This window comes from Armigeres subalbatus, chromosome 3 (assembly GCF_024139115.2).
Source record: "Armigeres subalbatus isolate Guangzhou_Male chromosome 3, GZ_Asu_2, whole genome shotgun sequence".
NCBI classification, from domain to species: Eukaryota; Metazoa; Arthropoda; class Insecta; order Diptera; family Culicidae; genus Armigeres; species Armigeres subalbatus.
In genome coordinates this window covers 273,822,063-273,840,509 of record NC_085141.1, presented here as the reverse complement: position 1 = coordinate 273,840,509, position 18,447 = coordinate 273,822,063, and the positions used below count along the sequence as shown (strand labels likewise).

General features: G+C 39.1%; 1 protein-coding gene across 1 annotated transcript in view; it reads left to right on the top strand.

The window, feature by feature from the left end:
* The window catches only part of LOC134224415 (zinc finger protein Xfin-like), a 46,670-nt gene that overhangs the window by 23,010 nt on the left and 5,213 nt on the right, over nt 1-18,447 (top strand). The window contains exon 2 of the mRNA XM_062703752.1: nt 3,804-5,158. Coding sequence (XP_062559736.1) covers nt 3,804-5,158 — 1,355 coding nt within the window. The remainder of the gene's footprint in view (nt 1-3,803; nt 5,159-18,447) is intronic.

Genomic DNA, 18,447 nt, shown 5'->3' with positions numbered 1-18,447 from the left:
TTCAGATCTGAGCACTGAATCGAAGCTACTACTCTACAATTCCGTGTTCAAGCCATCATTAACTTACGGATTCCCTGTCTGGTACGATTGCGCTGCTGTTCACCGAAAGAAACTTCAAGTGAAACAAAATCAACTATTGAAGATGATGCTGAATTTAGATCCATTCCACTCAACTGAATATGTCCACTTTATTGCAAATAGGTATGGAACAACTCAACGATTGGTTTCAACGTGTTCTCCCAAAATTTTGGCTGGGATGCAGCACATCAACAAACCCTTTGCTAGAGCACTTAAGCTTATAGCCTGTGATATTAGTATAACATAATCTTATCCTTCCTCTAACTATCCATAAAACTTTTTTTAAAATTATTTTCCTTAATCCAAATGATCATAAACGTTTGTAACTTCATCTCCTGAAAAATATTAGCTGTTGAAAGGTCTTCCATACCTCAGCTTAGGTTAACTAAACTATAAACTGTACTGCTAATATATGAACTAAATAAAACTTGAACTTGAACTTAAAAGCGCGGGTGCTGCTCGCAAAAGTGCTCAGCGCATATTCAAATCGTTAAAACATTTTGAGCGCGAATGGTGCTCGCAAAGATGCTCAGTGCTCAGGGCACGAGTGTTACTCACAAAAGTGCTCAGTGAGCATTAAATAGCTGACATATGTTGAGCGCGAGAAGTGTTTTGAGCCGCGAGAGAGAAAGCTGCTGCAACCAGGGACATTCACCCCCTCTATGATTACTCCTTCCAAAGTGATGATGAATAGCAGACACGAAAGACCTGATGACCGGTGAAGGGAACCCCCTCACGAAGAACAAAACAAATACTAGAGTTCCCTCTCACTCTACGGCAGGCTACTGACTGATGCTTCTGCCAGCAGCTGCAGTTCTCTTTATTCAACAACAGGTATATACTATACATCCATAACAATATTCCTTAGTCTATTCAAGAGCAACTACAACTAACTGGCGCCTGCTTCCATCTATCTTTGATCTACAGCGCAGCGTCGCACACTACCTGATATTCCAATACTCCTCCTTAGTGTGCACGCGTCGCTACTGTCCAGGCTCCACCTAACACTGAGCCTCTAGTCCTGAGCTCCTTCTCGCCGAACAATTCCTTCTGGTCCAAATCCGTTGCCCGTACAAATGGCCTCCACTCCGATGTTTGTACGACAACCTCTCCAGCACATCCGCCTACACAAGTGGCCCGACTCCGAAACTTGCACATCGTCTCTTGATGCTCTCCCGACCAGCTCCTGAATGTTCCGAACCGATCCGGCGCTACCCAAGACTTACGTGGCTGATCCATGATCCCACTGCGCCACGCGACTTATGCGGCCGATCCATGATCCCACTGCGACGGCCATAACATCCCACTAAGATGGAGAACGGGAATCGTTCCTGGGCCCATAACCTGTTGACCGGTGAAGGGAACCCCCTCAAGAAGAACAAAACAAATACTAGAGTTCCCTCTCACTCCACGGAAGGCTACTGACTGATGCTTACCGCCATCTTCGTCTGCCACATCGCTATTCAGGTGTTCTTCGTAGTGCTGCCACCACCTCACGCTCGTCCGTAAGAAGGTTCCCGTTTGTGTCCTTACACATATCAGGCTGTGCCACGTGGCCCTTACGTGAACGGTTCAACTTCTCATAGAACTTTCGTGCGTTATTAGCGCGGTACAGTTGCTCCGTCTCTTCATGGTCTCGATCTTCCTGCTGGCGCTTTTTCCTCCGGAAAATCGAGTTTTGTCTGTTCCGCGCCCGTTTATATCGTGCCTCGTTCGCCCTCGTGCGGTGTTGCAGCAATCTCGCCCATGTTGCATTCTTCTCTTCCACTAACTGCTCACATTCGTCGTCATACCAGTCGTTTCTCTGATCCGGGGCACCATGCCAAGTGCAGCGGTTGCGGTGCTTCCAATGGTGGATCGAATATCTCTCCAGCCATGTTCAAGAGATGCTGCGCTTAGTTGCTCTTCCGTTGGAAGTGCCACTTCCAGCTGGTGCGGCGCGTAGTCTTGGGCTAGTCTACCGTTTCGTAGCCGCCCAATGTTAAGCCGCGGCGTCCGACTTCGACGCGTGTTGTACACCGTCGAGAGTTTTGAGCGCAGGCATACTGCAACGAGGTAGTGGTTGGATTCAATATTCGCACTGCGGTAAGTGCGGACGTTCGTGATGTCGGAGAAGAATTTTCCGTCGATTAGGTTTTCCGTTTCTTGGTTAGGTGATCTCCATGTGGCCTTGTGGACATTTTTGCGGAGAAAGAAGGTGCTTCGGACTACCATTCCGCAGGAGGCTATGATTGGCATCGATGGCCGTTGTCATTCGATGACGATTTTGACGTCCCGCAGTGGGCATCCATCGTATGTTTGCTCCAGCTGTGCGTAGAACGCTTCTTTCTCGTCGTCGGGTCTCCCTTCGTGTGGGCAGTGCATATTGATGATGCTATAGTTGAAGAAACGGCCTTTTATTCTCTCCTTTATCCTTTTATCACACGTTCCGACGGGCACAAGAAGGCGAGGTGCGCAGCGGGCAAGGTGGATCGATCAGGTGGAATGACTTGCGGACCCTCCGTAGACTGCGTGGTTGGCGACGTGTAGCCACGGACCGAGTCGAATGGAGAAGACTCTTATATACCGCACAGGCCACTTCGGCCTTAGTCTGAAAAAAAAGCAATGACACGTTGGCGCATCTTACCCAGCACTATGAAGCCGGTTCCCAGCTCGTTGGTGGTGCCACAGCTTTGGTAGAAGGTAGCCGCTCTATTCCCGCTTTTCCACACTTTCTGTCCTGTCCAGCAAATCTCCTGCAGCGCCACGACGTCGAAGTTGCGGGATTGTAATTCATCGTAGATCATCCTGTCGCAACCTGCGAAACCTAGCGACTTGCAGTTCCATGTTCCAAGCTTCCAATCGTGATCCTTTATTCGTCGCCTAGGTCTTTGCCGATTATATCGAGTCGCATTATCCCTTCTATTATTCGTACCTAATTATTGGTTTTCCTGGCGGCTTATTGGGCCTGTGCAAACCTCGTCGGAGGGCCGTCGTGTCAGGGCTGTTTAGCGTCCCACCTAACACCAGGACTTGGGCTTGTGCGCTTTGAGCGACACACGGTCGCTTTGGTGGGGCCTACTTGCGGATACATGCAGCTTTTTATAGGAATTTAACAGGGCCCACTGTCAAACCCCACCACATCCTAGGCAAGCCCCACAACTTGCAGATGGCCTGGTGAGGGATATTCAAGCCCTTGGACATAGTCTGCCCCCGAATCCCAGTATGAATAATAAATAATATAAATTTTACGCTGTCGTTCTGTGAAAATCAAATATTTGCTGCCTTTATCCCAAATTTCACATTTCTGCGATTCTTCCATACTAAAAATCGATTTTTCGTCAATGTAGTGGCGACATCTTTGACAATGTCCTAATAATAAAAGAGTTCTAGGAACTTTTTTCAAATGGGCGTACATGATTCTGAGCTTGATTTTTGGAACGGCAACTGTGCTCATTAATTAATCTTTTTTTGTAAACTGATGTGCCTAACAGGAAGAATAGATTCCGATCTATCTGGTAGTACCGTTAGCTGAACGAAATATGCTGAATTGAAGGAGTATTAGCCATTTCAAATTTCAAGGTCAAACGCAGTTACGCCTATTTGAAAAAAGTTCCTAGAGTTAAGCTTTTTAAAAATTGGTATAATGCCATTAAGCATAAAATTGTATGCATTCTTGGTGTGACTTCAATTTATTCTCTTTCAAAAACATTTTTATTAATTATTGAAATTATTTTCGTTCCCAGCTATCACCCCGTTCAAGTGTCCGCTGTGCAGTTTAGCATTTATGCGCCAAGACTTTCTGAAGAACCATCTGAAGAAACACATCGAAGACAACGGCGAGGATCCTGGTGCTCCCGGAGCCATCGATACGTCCAATTTGTCTTTCAACACGCCAGCCTTCACCAGTACGGCAAGTAGTTCTGCGGCACCAACAATATCTTTGCTGAAACCACTCAGCGCTCGTCCTCAATCCACCGGAATCTCGCTTTTGAAGCCTCCGGAGGAGCGGAAACCGCCTGAACAGCAGGAATATTGCATCCGAACCGACGATGGGAAATTCATGTGCACTGCCTGCGAACGAGTTTTCTCCCACCAGCAAACAGTTCGCATCCACTTTCGAATACATACCAATGAGAAACCTTATAAATGCAACCAGTGTCCGGAATCGTTCATCCGGTCGGACTACCTGGAGAGGCACGTAAAGATCCATTGGAAGGATGGCCCCCCAATGGTTATTATGCCACCGGCAATCACGAAAGGATCGTTTGCGGGTATCGGAATGTCCGATAGTAGCGATTCAACCAGTCCGCAGAAGCCAACAATCGGCCGGGCCGGATTAACGCCGGAAAATTATCACTTCGTGGATGCTGGGGATGGTCACTATGCATGTAAAATCTGTGATCAGGTATTCAGCCACAGTGATTCATTGCGGAAGCATGCCCTCACCCACACGGAAGAAAAGCCATTCTTCTGTGACATTTGTGATCGATCGTTCAATAGGGTGGACTATCTAAAAGAGCATTTCAAATCGAAACGCCATAGACAGGCGTTGGCTGAAGCGAGCGGAGAAGTTATGGACGACGATGACGACTCCACTACCGACATGAGCTACACGAGTAGAATGGCCAAAACGAAATCGCCCATCAGCCCTATGACGAATGCACTGGCGGACAGGTTGGAATTCCAGCGAACAGACGATGGCCGGTACAAGTGTACCGAGTGTGACAAAACCTTCGTTACTGCCGTGACCTTGAAGATGCATCTTCGGTTACATACGGGGGAGAAACCGTACAAATGCAGTGTATGTGGCATGGCCTTCATTCGTTCCGACTATTTGAAGACGCACGAAAAAATCCATCGGCAGGAAGCGTTCATGAGGCAACGGCAGGTAACGGGAGATGGCCATTTTTCGTCGGATGAAGGCTCGATCGATGGTTCTATGCAACAGGTGGAACCATCGGCGAGTTTTAGAGGGCTATTACGCATGAAGAATGAGTCAGACATGGACGTTGGGGCCGCGGTGGTGGAAGAAGGGGAAGTGGACGGGGAAGAGGAGCACGAACAGGAAGAGGAAGACGACGAGAGCGAGGAAGAACAGGTGAGCAGTGGTAACGATCGGCATCCAAATAGGGGTGTTTAAGTATATGAATAACATAGTTTTGCCCATATTGTTTTTTGGGGATCGATGTTGTAAAAATGTTTTGCATGTTGCCTCGATAATTACCGTCACTTATACCTAATTAAGTTCAATGTTCTTAGAATCTCAGACAGGTACATTCATACCATTTTAAAGGTATTCTAATGTGATTACCTTCTTCTGTTTTAAATGGTTCTAAATCCAACTGGAGCTTGACCTGCTTTTCGACTTAGTATGCTTTTAGTATGATTATACAGCAATCTATTTTCAACCGTATTTGGCCCATTTCACCCTTGAGAACGGTACTTTAGCTTTTCCTTTTTATGTTTGGTAGTCTGATTTTTGAACACGTCGTATGGGGCCATCCAGAAACCACGTGGTCATATTTTTGAAGATTTTCAACACCACCCATGTGGTTTATCGTGGTCATATGGCAAACCCCCCACCCCCCCTATCACCACGTGGTTTTTTCAAGTGCAAAAAAAAAAAATAGTAGTTTGTGCAACAAGTTGCAAAAAAATGTTTTTTTCAGCACGAGTTGTACGTTACTACGAGTTTTCCAACGAGTTGCAAAAGCTATTTTTTGCAATGACGAAAAATAGCCTTTAATTTGATAAATCTATACTAAACTTGTACAGTCTAATTTACTCAACATGGCCATTCTTGCTAATAAATTATTTTACTGCAGAGAACAATCAGATTCCATGTCACCGTTCCACATTGCATAGTTCGATGAGCCGTGAAGCGATAGATGTACTTGACTTTGAAATTTTTTGATGTCATGTCCATCAAAGTACAGCAACAGTTCGCTAACTGGGTGCCTTTTAACTGGACTGTTTTTTAACTGGGCGTTCGCTAACTGACAACTAACAAAAAGTTTATCAGAGAATCACAAAGTTAATATGTAATCTTAGAGATGCAAATAAAACCTCCTACTGTTGTCTCTTTTGAGTAGCATTCCTGTAGAAATTCCAGTATTGTTTTCAGAATCATCAAATTAGTTTACCTTCCAATATTAATAGGTTTTTCTAAGGGCATACAAGTTTTATTCAGAATCTCAAAACTCTCTTCATTATGCCAAGATTCTATAATTCTAATAAGAACCGTTACACAATGTCCTTTATATTCCTTTGCCTGAATTATACAGTTTTGACTTAAAATGCAAGTTTGCATTTTAAATCTACAGTCTTTAAAATCTTTGGGTTCCTTTTGGTATTCTAGAATTTATTGTTTTATTTTGGTATTTAACCATTTCAGGACGATTTTTTACATGGATTTAACGTACATATTTAGGGTTTTCCACTCGATCTTGCCAAAACTAGTATAGAAAGAACTGAAAAGTCATATTTTTTCGGGCGTCATAGGCCAAACTGCTCTGAAGATATCCTCGAATGTATCAGAAATCATGTCAAGAAACAATATGTCCTAAGCTGAGAATATATCCACAAATATCTATGTAATCATTAGACATGATATTATGGAGTTTTGAAACGACTCTATCAACCAAGTCCTGAACGATGTATCCGTGCATCGCTAAGCATCCAAGCAGGTTCATCGAGCCGATGCGATTTCATTTATTACTTTCACAAACTACTACAATAGATCTTCCATGAGTCGATGTTCTAAGATACGATATCGACTGAAATAAAAACTCAGCCTAAAAAATTTAAAAAAATTTCCATAACAATTAGGAAATTTCCAATGAAGAAAATCATTGTATGGGCAATAAAAAAATTTAAATTTTCTACAACTAATGCAAAATTTCCATAAACAATTAGGAATTTTCCACAAAACAAAAAGAAATTAACACTTTTAAAACCAAAAATTGCAAATATAAAAGTAGAATTTTCAATAAAGAAATCAAAATGTTCCACGGAAAAAATACAAACATTCCATAAATAAATCAATATTAGCAATAAATAATTACAAAAAGTTTTCACAAAATAAATATTTTTTTTTACCAAAAATTAAAACCTTTCCACGAAAAAATCAATAAAGAGCATTGAAAAAAAGGGAAATTTTCTAATAAAGAATATAGAAAAGCAATAAAAATGAGCATTTTTCCATAGATTACCCCTTCTTAAAAAGCGTTTGAAGTTCATGGAAAATTTTATCAATTTGATTGCTTTTTAGTATTTTTTTTAATGGAAATTTTCTTATTTTTTATTGCTCTTTATTGATGTGAAAGAAACCCAGCATTGCCCAGGTGTTGCAAATGTCACAATGAATTATTTGCAGCAACGCACTCTAGATCAATTTCCGTGCGATCTCAAAACGGATCGATTGGGGAAAAATCTTGCAAATCGGTCAATCCGTTCGCGAATTAAATCGTCAGGAAGAAAATCTCAACTCATTTTTATTATACAGTAATATCCCGATTTTATCACCCCCTGGTGAATTTTAGAGTGATAAAACAGGGTATGTGACAAAATCGGTAAAAAAAAATATTCCTTTTCACAAATATGAATCATTTTATGCATTGGAAAGGCAAAATGCGTGAACGGTACCCGTTGTTTCTTGTCATTCATAATAAACTACTAGCGGTGATTTCATGGAAATCAACGTTGTTTGCAGTATTATTTACGAAAATAAAAAGAATGACTAAAATTTTCAAAAATTTTTGGGGTGACAAAATCGGGTCGAAAACGTGACAAAATCGGGTCGAAAACGTGATAAAATCGGGGGTAGACAAAATCGGGTCAATACTGTATAGAGATTTTGTGGAAAGAAATTATTATTTTTGTGAAAAAAAAAAATTGTGAAAAAAATTGTAATTGTTTATTGCTAATATTGATTATACTGTATTCATGAAAATTTTGTATTTTTTTCGTGGAACATTTTGATTTCTTTATGGAAAATTCTTATTTCATAATCGCAATTTTTGCTTTTACAAGTGCTAATTTATTATTGTTTTGTAGAAAATTATCAACTGTTTATGGAAATTTTGCATTATTTGTAGAAATTCTATATTTATTTATTACTCATACCCTGATTTCTTTATTGGCAATTTCCTATTTTATTATGGAAAATTTCTGTTTTTTCTTTATTAAATAGATTTTCAGTCCAGAGCTGGCTCATCTCTCAAAATTTCTAATTCTTCATTGAAATTTACTAAATACTGAAATTTACCATACTAAAAATATTTTCTCGGTCACTCTGATGGTTCTTTTGAATAATTTTCCAAGGATCTTCTATTCCACATCTCGAATATGCTTCAGTCAATGGTCCTTACATAAGCGACTCATAGAGGAATGAATGTATTATAGACCAATTATTATTTTGGAGTTGGGATCATTCGATTTATCCAATTAATCAACTTATGAATGATGCATGTTGTAATATCCCAGTAGGTCCATTGGGTTGATATGACTTAAATTATTATTTATACAAGCTACTACAGACTTTTTAGGTTATATAAAACGTCCTGGAAGTCGTAATTTTTGAACTACTTAATCATTCAAGTTCGCGAACCAAATGCTTCTAAGGCACTACAAAAAAAGTTTGCGAACAAACCTCATTTTCATTGCGCAACTTAATGTTGACTCAAAATATGTTGGGTACCTTGTCTCTTGGATCTCATGTTAATGGAAATTAGGATCATATGCTTATTGCATCGGATTGGGTATAAACCGATGATGAGGACATTGCAAACGTCTTGATTGATCTGGTAGATATCATGGGCTGAACATGAGAACGTTTTGGAGTAGGGGCAGTAGAGGCAATATGAACATACGGGGCAATATGAGCCACACTCATTTTGAGCTTATTGACAAGTTTTATCATGTAAAAGTTATATGATCTTTAAGAGGATGCTTCACATATGCCTCAACGTGAAAACCGCATAGAAATTCAATTCCAACATGAAAATACACTTGAAAATGTAAAATTTTGCTGCATAGGCAAAATTATTATAAGATTTGAAGTTTATAAATAAGGTTTTGGCATAAAACTGATTAATCAAAAATACATCACAATCAAAAGATATATTAAAATTAAATATTGATACAAGTCTGAATTTATCATAAAACTTTTTTTTTTTTCCAAAACCAGTCTCTATGGGGCAATATGGGCATACCTGCACAGAGCAAGATATCAGGCCTTAAAATGCGAACAAGTTTAAATTTCAGTAGTCAAATACAAGAATATTATCATATATGTAAGATTCATTACGGAAAAATTACAACAGCGCATTACTGCGATCGAAACAGAAAAAAATGAACATTGACCAATTGAAATGTGGCTGTTCAAACGGTGAAGAGTGGCAAATCGGTTCAGTCTGCTGTTGTGCGGTTTATTATTTTATTTGGTATGGAATACTTCAAACTGTTGTAGGAATATCATATTCTTCCATATTACGATACTTTTTTCGCCTAAATAAACGTTTTGAATGGGTGGCCCATACTGCCCCAAATGGTGGCTCATATTGCCCCGTATAGTCGGGAACACACATTGAAATCAATACAATTTCAAAAGTGCATTCCAACAATTTACAAACGCATTTTTCGTCATTCATCGACGTAATATGAAAGGTAACATTCTCTAGTATAAGTAACTACATTTGAATGATGTTTTTTGAGCTTTTCTGCGCTTTTCGGGACAATTTTCTTAGGTGGCCCATATTGCCCCGATCACCCCTACCTTGAACATCTCGTATTCCTGAATATTAATCACTGGCTTAACGTTCAGGATGACTCATCTTATCCGAGTGTTCAGAAGGATTCAAACATTTCAACTTCATTTGCATGCTCTTAGATTTGAAATTTTCCCAAGGTTTCGAATATCTGAGTTTTTAGGGTCAGTCAAATTCAGAGGCGTCTAGTGGACTTTTGTTACACCTGTTCTACCATTCTGCTAAAAAATATGCTTGAATATGCTGAGTGGTTTCAAATGGAAGTTGTTCTTATAATCTAATACATATTACAACTTTTTCTTGTACAACTCAACAAAATATAAAAAAACCCAGATTAATCCACCTACAGTGAGATTTTGACCCTTCCTTAGTTATAAGGAAATTTTTTCCAGACTCCAGTATTTAAAACGAGATAAAACTACTCAGCTTCCCACGGCGATTTACCGTGAAAGTGACAAAATAATTGCCTACCCAAAGGCGGATGTCATGGGTTGAGTGACAACTCAACGAATGATAACGTACTGTACTTCATGCTGCCTATCTATAAGGCGCTCGTCGGATTGAATAACTATTGTAACATGGTTAGTAAATATCGTAACGGTGGTAACAATATATGCACTCGTAATCTCCAGAGACCTCGATATTAATTAATCCAGAACTAACTAAATCAGTCATTGATCTGAGCGAAACTCAATAGCGTTCAATAATAACATATATTTCGCCTTATGGATGCCTAATTTGGTAAAACTAAACTTGTTCAATACCTTAAAAGTGAGCGAGATTTTTATGGTTGTAAATTTCAGAATTTGCACACATACGCACACATACATGCATACAAGTGATCTGTTAGTATCTCAAAACATGCTCACATTTGCAATCTAGCTTCCACTGAAGAAATTTTTGAAATCCCTTTCAATTTTTACGTTTTTGCTTTTCTGAGAAGATTTTTTTGTACATGCTTCTATATGTTCCTCAATTAAAATCATTTATTTAACAAATCAGAAAAATAGGCATAATTCCATATCATATCATTTGTTATAATTATATTTTCAATGTCAAAGTGAATTTGTTTCAAATACCATACATTTTATTTAATAATTCATGAGATTTCTTGATAGATTAAAACGTAACACACCTGCGTAACGCATACAAAGTGAAATTATAGACACTTCCGAAGGAAGGGTCAAAAACAATTTAAATAGAAAGGATTTACAAAACAATGAACAGCTTTTTGATCTCTTTTGTTCCAAAAATGTTTCGAATTGAGATGCACTTAAAAATTTAAACTCTCGCAACTCGCAAGTCTTCCGAAATCTAACTTGGTAACAGTTGGCTATAGCTGGATATTGCTCAGGATGGAGTCCTTCAAATCGGCTTTTTCCACCATTCGGGGTGCACAGGACCCATATCCGCTAACATTTAAACTCTCACATATTTTATTGTTATGAAAGAAATTTTATTAACCATTATTAGTATTATAATCATTTGATACGACCCCAGATTGTGACGACCAATGAGTCACATTTAGAAGCCGAAATGATGTCCAGTTATTTAATTTTGGCTAAATTAGTGGAAAATATACCTTTTTTATATTTAGCTGATGTCTAGTTTTGATTGATTTTTATTATTCGTAAAAAAGCATAATTTGTGTCTTTTCATAAGTCAAACATTAATTTATTATTGCTGTTGATGCTGAATTGTTTTTAATTGATGGTCATCAAAAGAAAAAAGTAGAAGGTTGTATCAAAGACACGACCGCAAAATCAACGTAGAATTACGTATTAGAGTGCAGCGACTCAGAACAGTAATTATAGGTTTCTTGCCTTTAATATTTTTTTCGAATTTGATTTTAAACATTTATCAATTCACGCGCCAGATGACTTATAGCCGAAAAAGAGGCAATTATACACAGTTAAAAGTTAACAAGTTAGCAAGTTTTCAACAGTGCCAGACGAAATTCAATTTTTCAATAGTTTAACGCCTTCATTCAATTGTTTTTAATAGTTGTGCGAAATCTTAAAGATCGTTGTTCGTTGATCGATTGATACGAAAATCATGAAAATCGGTTGGAAGATGCCTGAGTTATTGGCCCATACTTCCTGACCACTTTTTGTGACGGTCTCAAATTTAATTCTGCAGAATGACCCCCCTATGTTTTACCGAAAGACGTATTCTACGTCAAAAGTAAAAACAAACCGTTCGCAATCATCGCACTATGAGCGGAAGCGCGTGCGTGGTGCTCCTTTCTGCCAAGCACAGCCCGACACTCCAACCGAGTCTAAACTGAGAGTACGTCGCGTCAAAGATTGTTCTAAACGTGCCTGCTTCGCATATGCGAAAGTGGATGGTGTGAGGAAACGCGGAGAAAGCTGGCAACGCTCACGCTGGTTCTCCGCGCGCGGAGAACGAGTGAGCCTACCAAGGAGCGAATTATTTCAAAACATTTTTGTCATGGCGCAAAGGTTTAAATTTGACTTCTGGCAGCGTTTCTGTTGGTTTTTCATTATGAATCGTACGACTGGCAAAAGCTTTCCACCTACAATAAATGTGATATGATATTATCCATCGGGGAAACAAATATTCAGCTGCAATTTGACTGTACGCCAAGCATGTGGCGTTGAATTGATCTGTCAACGCAATATTTGTTTCGTTAGATGGTAAAACATCATTGGAAATAGGACGTAAAACTTTGCTTAAAAAATTTTACTGAGCAATTATTTGCCCTAAAAATGAATTGCTAAGAAATTAATTGTAAGTACATTATGTTATCTACTTCTGAACTAAAAATAGTTACCTGTTCCATGAACAGGTAGAACGTATAGACGAGAGGCGCTCTGGTCAAATTTGAGCTCCCATACATTTGCTGAAGAAAATGGTGGTCTAGCTCTCTTTTGTGATTTTATAGACAATCTAAAACGCTGGGCATATATGACCCATCCATCCTGAAAGGGTTGAGATTTGTTTTGGAATTCAATTTCAATCGTTATTATAACACTATTTTTTAATCTAGATTGTTCTAGGAATTGGGGTTTTTTTTCTGGAACACTGTTACTTTTTATCATATCGCAGGAATCTCCTTAGTTCTAAGACCCTTTTATGAATTTTAAAAGCATTTTATTTAGAATTTATGTTGATTTTTTTAAATGCTAGCTTCTCTATGTCATAACCTTTTCCATACGCACTACTAGAATTTTATGCATTTAGAACATTTTGGTGCATTATTAAATTTTTTGATCAATTATTCTAATTGTTCAATATTATAAAAACTAGGCTTCTTAAGCCTAAATTATTGCCTATATTTATTGCTTGGATTAACTTCAAATTCCGAGATCTTCTGAATTTTCAAGAATAATTATTCTGGAGTTGCAAGGGAAACCCTTCGAAATATTGACAAGATTTTTTTCGGAGTCTCCACGGAAAAATCTTTAGAATTTGAACGACATTTTTTCCGAAATTCTGTGGAAGAGTTCCGAGAAATGTTCGGTAGAAATTTTGAAGAACTAGAAGAATCCGTAGAAGGATCCGAAATGCATATTTATGATGAAAATTCCAATAAACGTCAATTCCGAAGAAATTACAGTATTAGTTAGAGAAAAAAATCAAGCTTACTTTTTTTTACAGAATCTCATAAGATTTTTCTCAAAATCCTGGGCAACTTTAATTAATCTTCAAAGGAAATTCTCCTTAATTTCCAATGGATTTTTTTTTTAATTTTCCACAAGAAATTCTTATAAATTTTCAGTAGTTTTTTTTATTTCCAAAAGAAATTATTCGGAATATGCCAAAATATTTCCGATGGAAATTCCTAAGATTTTCCAGTAGAAAATCGAAAAAAGTTTATCTGAAACACCAATAATGAATTTCTCGAGGAAATTCCGATGTTTTTACAAGTGGAAATAACGAAAAAATGTACTTTTGTTGTACTTGTAAAGGTTGTACTTTTGAAGCATTTCCAGTAGGAATTCCTTAAAAAAATAAATCAAAATTTTAAAGATTTTCTGATGAATTAGGTAATTTTCTGTGAAAATTCCTTAAAATTTCTAAATCAGGTATTTTCTGTGCATCTTTGCATGGTAAAGAATTAAAGCAATGCATTGCAATACAATTTAAATTTACAATGTTTAGCTGAACCTAAAAAGAACTCGAAATGACTTCCCGAAGGAAAATAATTCCCGATGAAATTTTGGAAGAATTTAATGGTGCAAATTCAAAAAACATAAACCTTGAAAATTCTTAAGATTTAAAAATTCAAAGAATTTTTTGAAGATAATCCATAGACTTCTTCCGTGGAAATTCTAAATAATGCCTCGAATTAAAAATTTATTTATTTATTTATTTATTTCATAACAATTGTCATCTGACATCTGTTGTCTCAATGACTATAAGGGTAAAAGGGTAAAAATTATCGTTATCTAATCATTATCGTTATCATTATATAAACATACACATAACACATCAATCATAATACACACGAAATATATCACTATAATAAAACTGAACTAAGTAATCTATGGTTGTAGTGTCAATTTGTGTCACGAAAGTATGCTGTAAAACTCGCTGTAGAGTAGCTGGCGATAAAAGATATTTTAGTTACTAGATAAAGATTGTCGCTTCGGTTCCCTTTGTTCTGCTGTCCGGAACATGTTGAGTACCAAGCTGTCAAATCGTATGGATTTTCCTTCTTTGACATTTAGCTCCCCTATCCTCGCCAGCAAAAGATGTTCCGGACAGCGACGACAGCGACAATCTTTATCTAGTAACTAAAATATCTTTTCTGGCGATAGATTAAAATCAAAGAGATGGAACACTTCGTTGAAACTGGACGACATATATCGAAACTGGATCATGCTGACCATAACGACTGTTTCGAGTACCAAGTTGAATGAAATCCTTCCTCAGCGGACGGGCACCAGACAGTGACAGCAAATTCCAAAATTGATCGTAGAGGCGCACAATATAGTAATCGCAGGCAATAAGGGTCACGGAATCCTTTGGCGATTCTCATTATAAAGCCAAGTTGTCGGTTTGCCTTAGAAATCACGTTATCGTAGTGGGATCGGAAGGTTAGTGCGTCGTCAAGTGTAACTCCTAAAACCCTGATGTGGTTCACTCGTTCAAGAACTGTCCCAGACAGCGTGTAATTATAAATGATAGGTTTTCGTTTTCTGCTGAACGTTATTGTCTGACATTTATGGATACTGAGTGACAAGCAGTTACGCACTCACCACCGCAGTTGAATGCAGTCTTCAAGACTGTTGACAACAATGTAAAGCTGCATCGCCAGCATAGAGCAGTCTCACACCAGGTGGTAGCACCAGTGTCACATCGTTGACAAATATCGAAAACAATAATGATCCTAGATTACTTCCTTGTGGTACATCAGATGGCGTGACGAAGGGACCCGAAAGAGATGATCCGACTTTCACACGCAATTTTTGATCCGTTAGGTAAGATCGAAACCAATCAACACACGCAATGGAAACTCCCAACTTCTCAAGTTTGCCAAGTATAATACGATGATCCACTCGGTCGAAAGCAGCTTTAAGATCTAAGTATACCGCATCAACTTGCCGCCCATTGTCAAGAGCCTCAATACAAGTTCTCAAGTTCTTGTGAATTCTGTCAAGTTGGTCGCGACCGATCTATTAGGAAAAAATCCATGCTGGTTCGTAGAGATGTACCGTGCTGTGCCCTTATTCCGTTCACCTAAGACAATGCGCTATGTCTAAAAGCTCTAAAAAATACCCGTTTAGTATTTTGAAGCTGCAATTTCGCTACATAGTGTCATTTGCTATATACAATTGAAAATAAAATATGTTGGGATGCATTCATAGACTTAGGCTCCACTAGTGAAAAAAACATTGACAAATTATGTGGTCCTAATTCCAATCATCTGAAATGGCATTGTTCCTAATTCCGTTCATTCATGTTCCTAATTCCAATCACCCGAAAAGATTTGATTTTTTGAAGATGCTAATACCAGGCATCATTTTTCTCATAAATCCATCTTTTCATTTATTATAATATTGCAAATAAAAAGCTTAAAATGTAATTTCCCTCCAAATTTAAAATACAATGAATGATATTTCCTTAGTATAGTCAAGTTGACTGTTTTTCGTTTGTTTCACTTACCATTCGAGATATATTCAACATGAACATTGATGCTAGCTGCCCAGTTGCATCAGGTACCACAGAGAAGGCCAGATACTATTCCTTATCGGAGTTTTACACCTTATCCTCAACATAATTTTGACTAGAGCCTGGATACTAGACCTTTAATTCTGACCTGAACCTTCCAAAACAATGTCTCTGTTTGTTTGGAATTGTTCGTAACACTATTATTATTATTTATTCAGACTAAGGCCGAAGTGGCCTGTGCGGTATATAAGAGTCTTCTCCATTCGGCTCGGTCCATGGCTACACGTCGCCAACCACGCAGTCTACGGAGGGTCCGCAAGTCATCTTCCACCTGATCGATCCACCTTGCCCGCTGCGCACCTCGCCTTCTTGTGCCCGTCGGATCGTTGTCGAGAACCATTTTCACCGGGTTACTGTCCGACATTCTGGCTACGTGCCCGGCCCATCGCAGTCGTCCGATTTTCGCGGTGTGAACGATGGATGGTTCTCCCAACAGCTGATGCAATTCGTGGTTCATTCGCCTCCTCCACGTACCGTCCGCCATCTGCACCCCACCATAGATGGTACGCAGTACTTTCCTTTCGAAAACTCCAAGTGCGCGTTGGTCCTCCACGAGCATCGTCCAGGTCTCGTGTCCGTAGAGGACTACCGGTCTAATTAGCGTTTTTAGATTGTCAGTTTGGTACGGCGGCGAACTCTATTCGATCGGAGCGTCTTGCGGAGTCAAAGTACGTACGATTTCCAGCCACTATGCGTCTCCGAATTTCTCTGCTGGTGTCATTTTCGGCAGTCACCAGTGAGCCCAAGTACACAAATTCTTCTACCACCTCGATTTCGTCACCACCGATGCAAACTCGCGGTGGGTGGCTCACATTGTCTTCTCTTGAACCTCTTCCTATCATGTACTTCGTCTTCGACGTGTTGATGACTAGTCCGATCCGCTTAGCTTCCCTCTTTAGTCTGATGTAGGCTTCCTCCATCTTCTCAAAGTTACGTGCCATAATATCTATGTCGTCGGCGAAACCAAATAGCTGGACGGACTTATTGAAAATTGTACCACTCGTGTTAATCCCTGCTCTTCGTATTACACCTTCCAAAGCGATGTTGAATAGCAAACACGAAAGACCATCACCTTGCCGTAACCCTCTGCGGGTTTCGAAGGGACTCGAGAATGCCCCTGAAACTCGAACTACGCACATCACCCGATCCATCGTCGCTTTGATCAACCGTGTCAGTTTATCCGGAAAACCGTGTTCGTGCATTAGCTGCCATAGCTGGTCCCGATCGATTGTATCATATGCGGCTTTGAAGTCGATGAATAGGTGATGTGTGGGCACGTTGTATTCGCGGCATTTCTGCAGTACTTGGCGAATGGCAGACACCTGGTCCGTGGTGGAGCGTTCGCCCATAAAACCCGCCTGGTACTGCCCCACGAACTCCCTTGCAGTTGGTGCTAGTCGACGGCATAAAATTTGGGAGAGTACCTTGTAGGTTCGTACCACTGTTTCGTTGAAATTGAATATTCTTGAAAGTTCCTGTTGTTTATAGTACCGGATAACCCTACTTCTACGAAGTATTCACGAATTTCGGTAAAACATAACCTTATTTGCATTTCAGAGAGGGCAGTGTTTTTTTATAGAAATTTCCAAGAAATTTCCGGATAAAGCTTTTAAACAAGAACGCCACAATTATGGATTGTGCTGTTTAAAGCTGTCCGTATTCTCCGGAAACCGTTTCTTAACATTGTCCAGCATTCACTTTATAGATCATCATTAAATCATTAACTGAAAAAACTGTATTTTCCCGGCACGAGTTGAAAAAGGTCCCATAACCTGTCGTTAACGGAATTCCTTTCGGTCTGCCTGCTTGCGGGATAGAATTTTAAATGTTCACCATTCACCACTCATATGGCTTCATGTACGATGTACCTTTTCTTGCTCATAGATTAGATTATAAAACATAAAGCTTTCGGAATCCATCCTCCAAACCCAATGAACGGAATAAGGAACGAGTAGATTTAGAGGTACCCTTATTCCAGTCAAGATATTTTTCACTTTTCAGCATTTTCTATCGGGAAAATACAGGCAACAATTTGGTAATACGCTATAATGTTACCTGTTTTGTCTTGTTATGCTGCTGTGTTTGAAATCCAGTACAAATTTTCACTTAAAAATGCCTAAATATTATGATAGACGTTCTTAGCAAGTTTTGTTTAAATTTTCACTATTAATCGCTAAAAATGACGCTGGTTTTCATTTCATGCATACATAACCATAGAAAAGTATAAGGATATTTTTCTGCTGTTTGTAGACAAAAACTCTTTATTATTTATCATTTTGTCTTGCGTGAACGGAATTAGGCGCTGATTGGAATAAGGGCACAGCACGGTACTGCCTGCAGCCGGCGAAGAGCGTGTCGTTCATTATTATTTCAAAAACATTCGAACAAGCGGAGAGAGTGGTTATTCCACGATAGTTGGTTC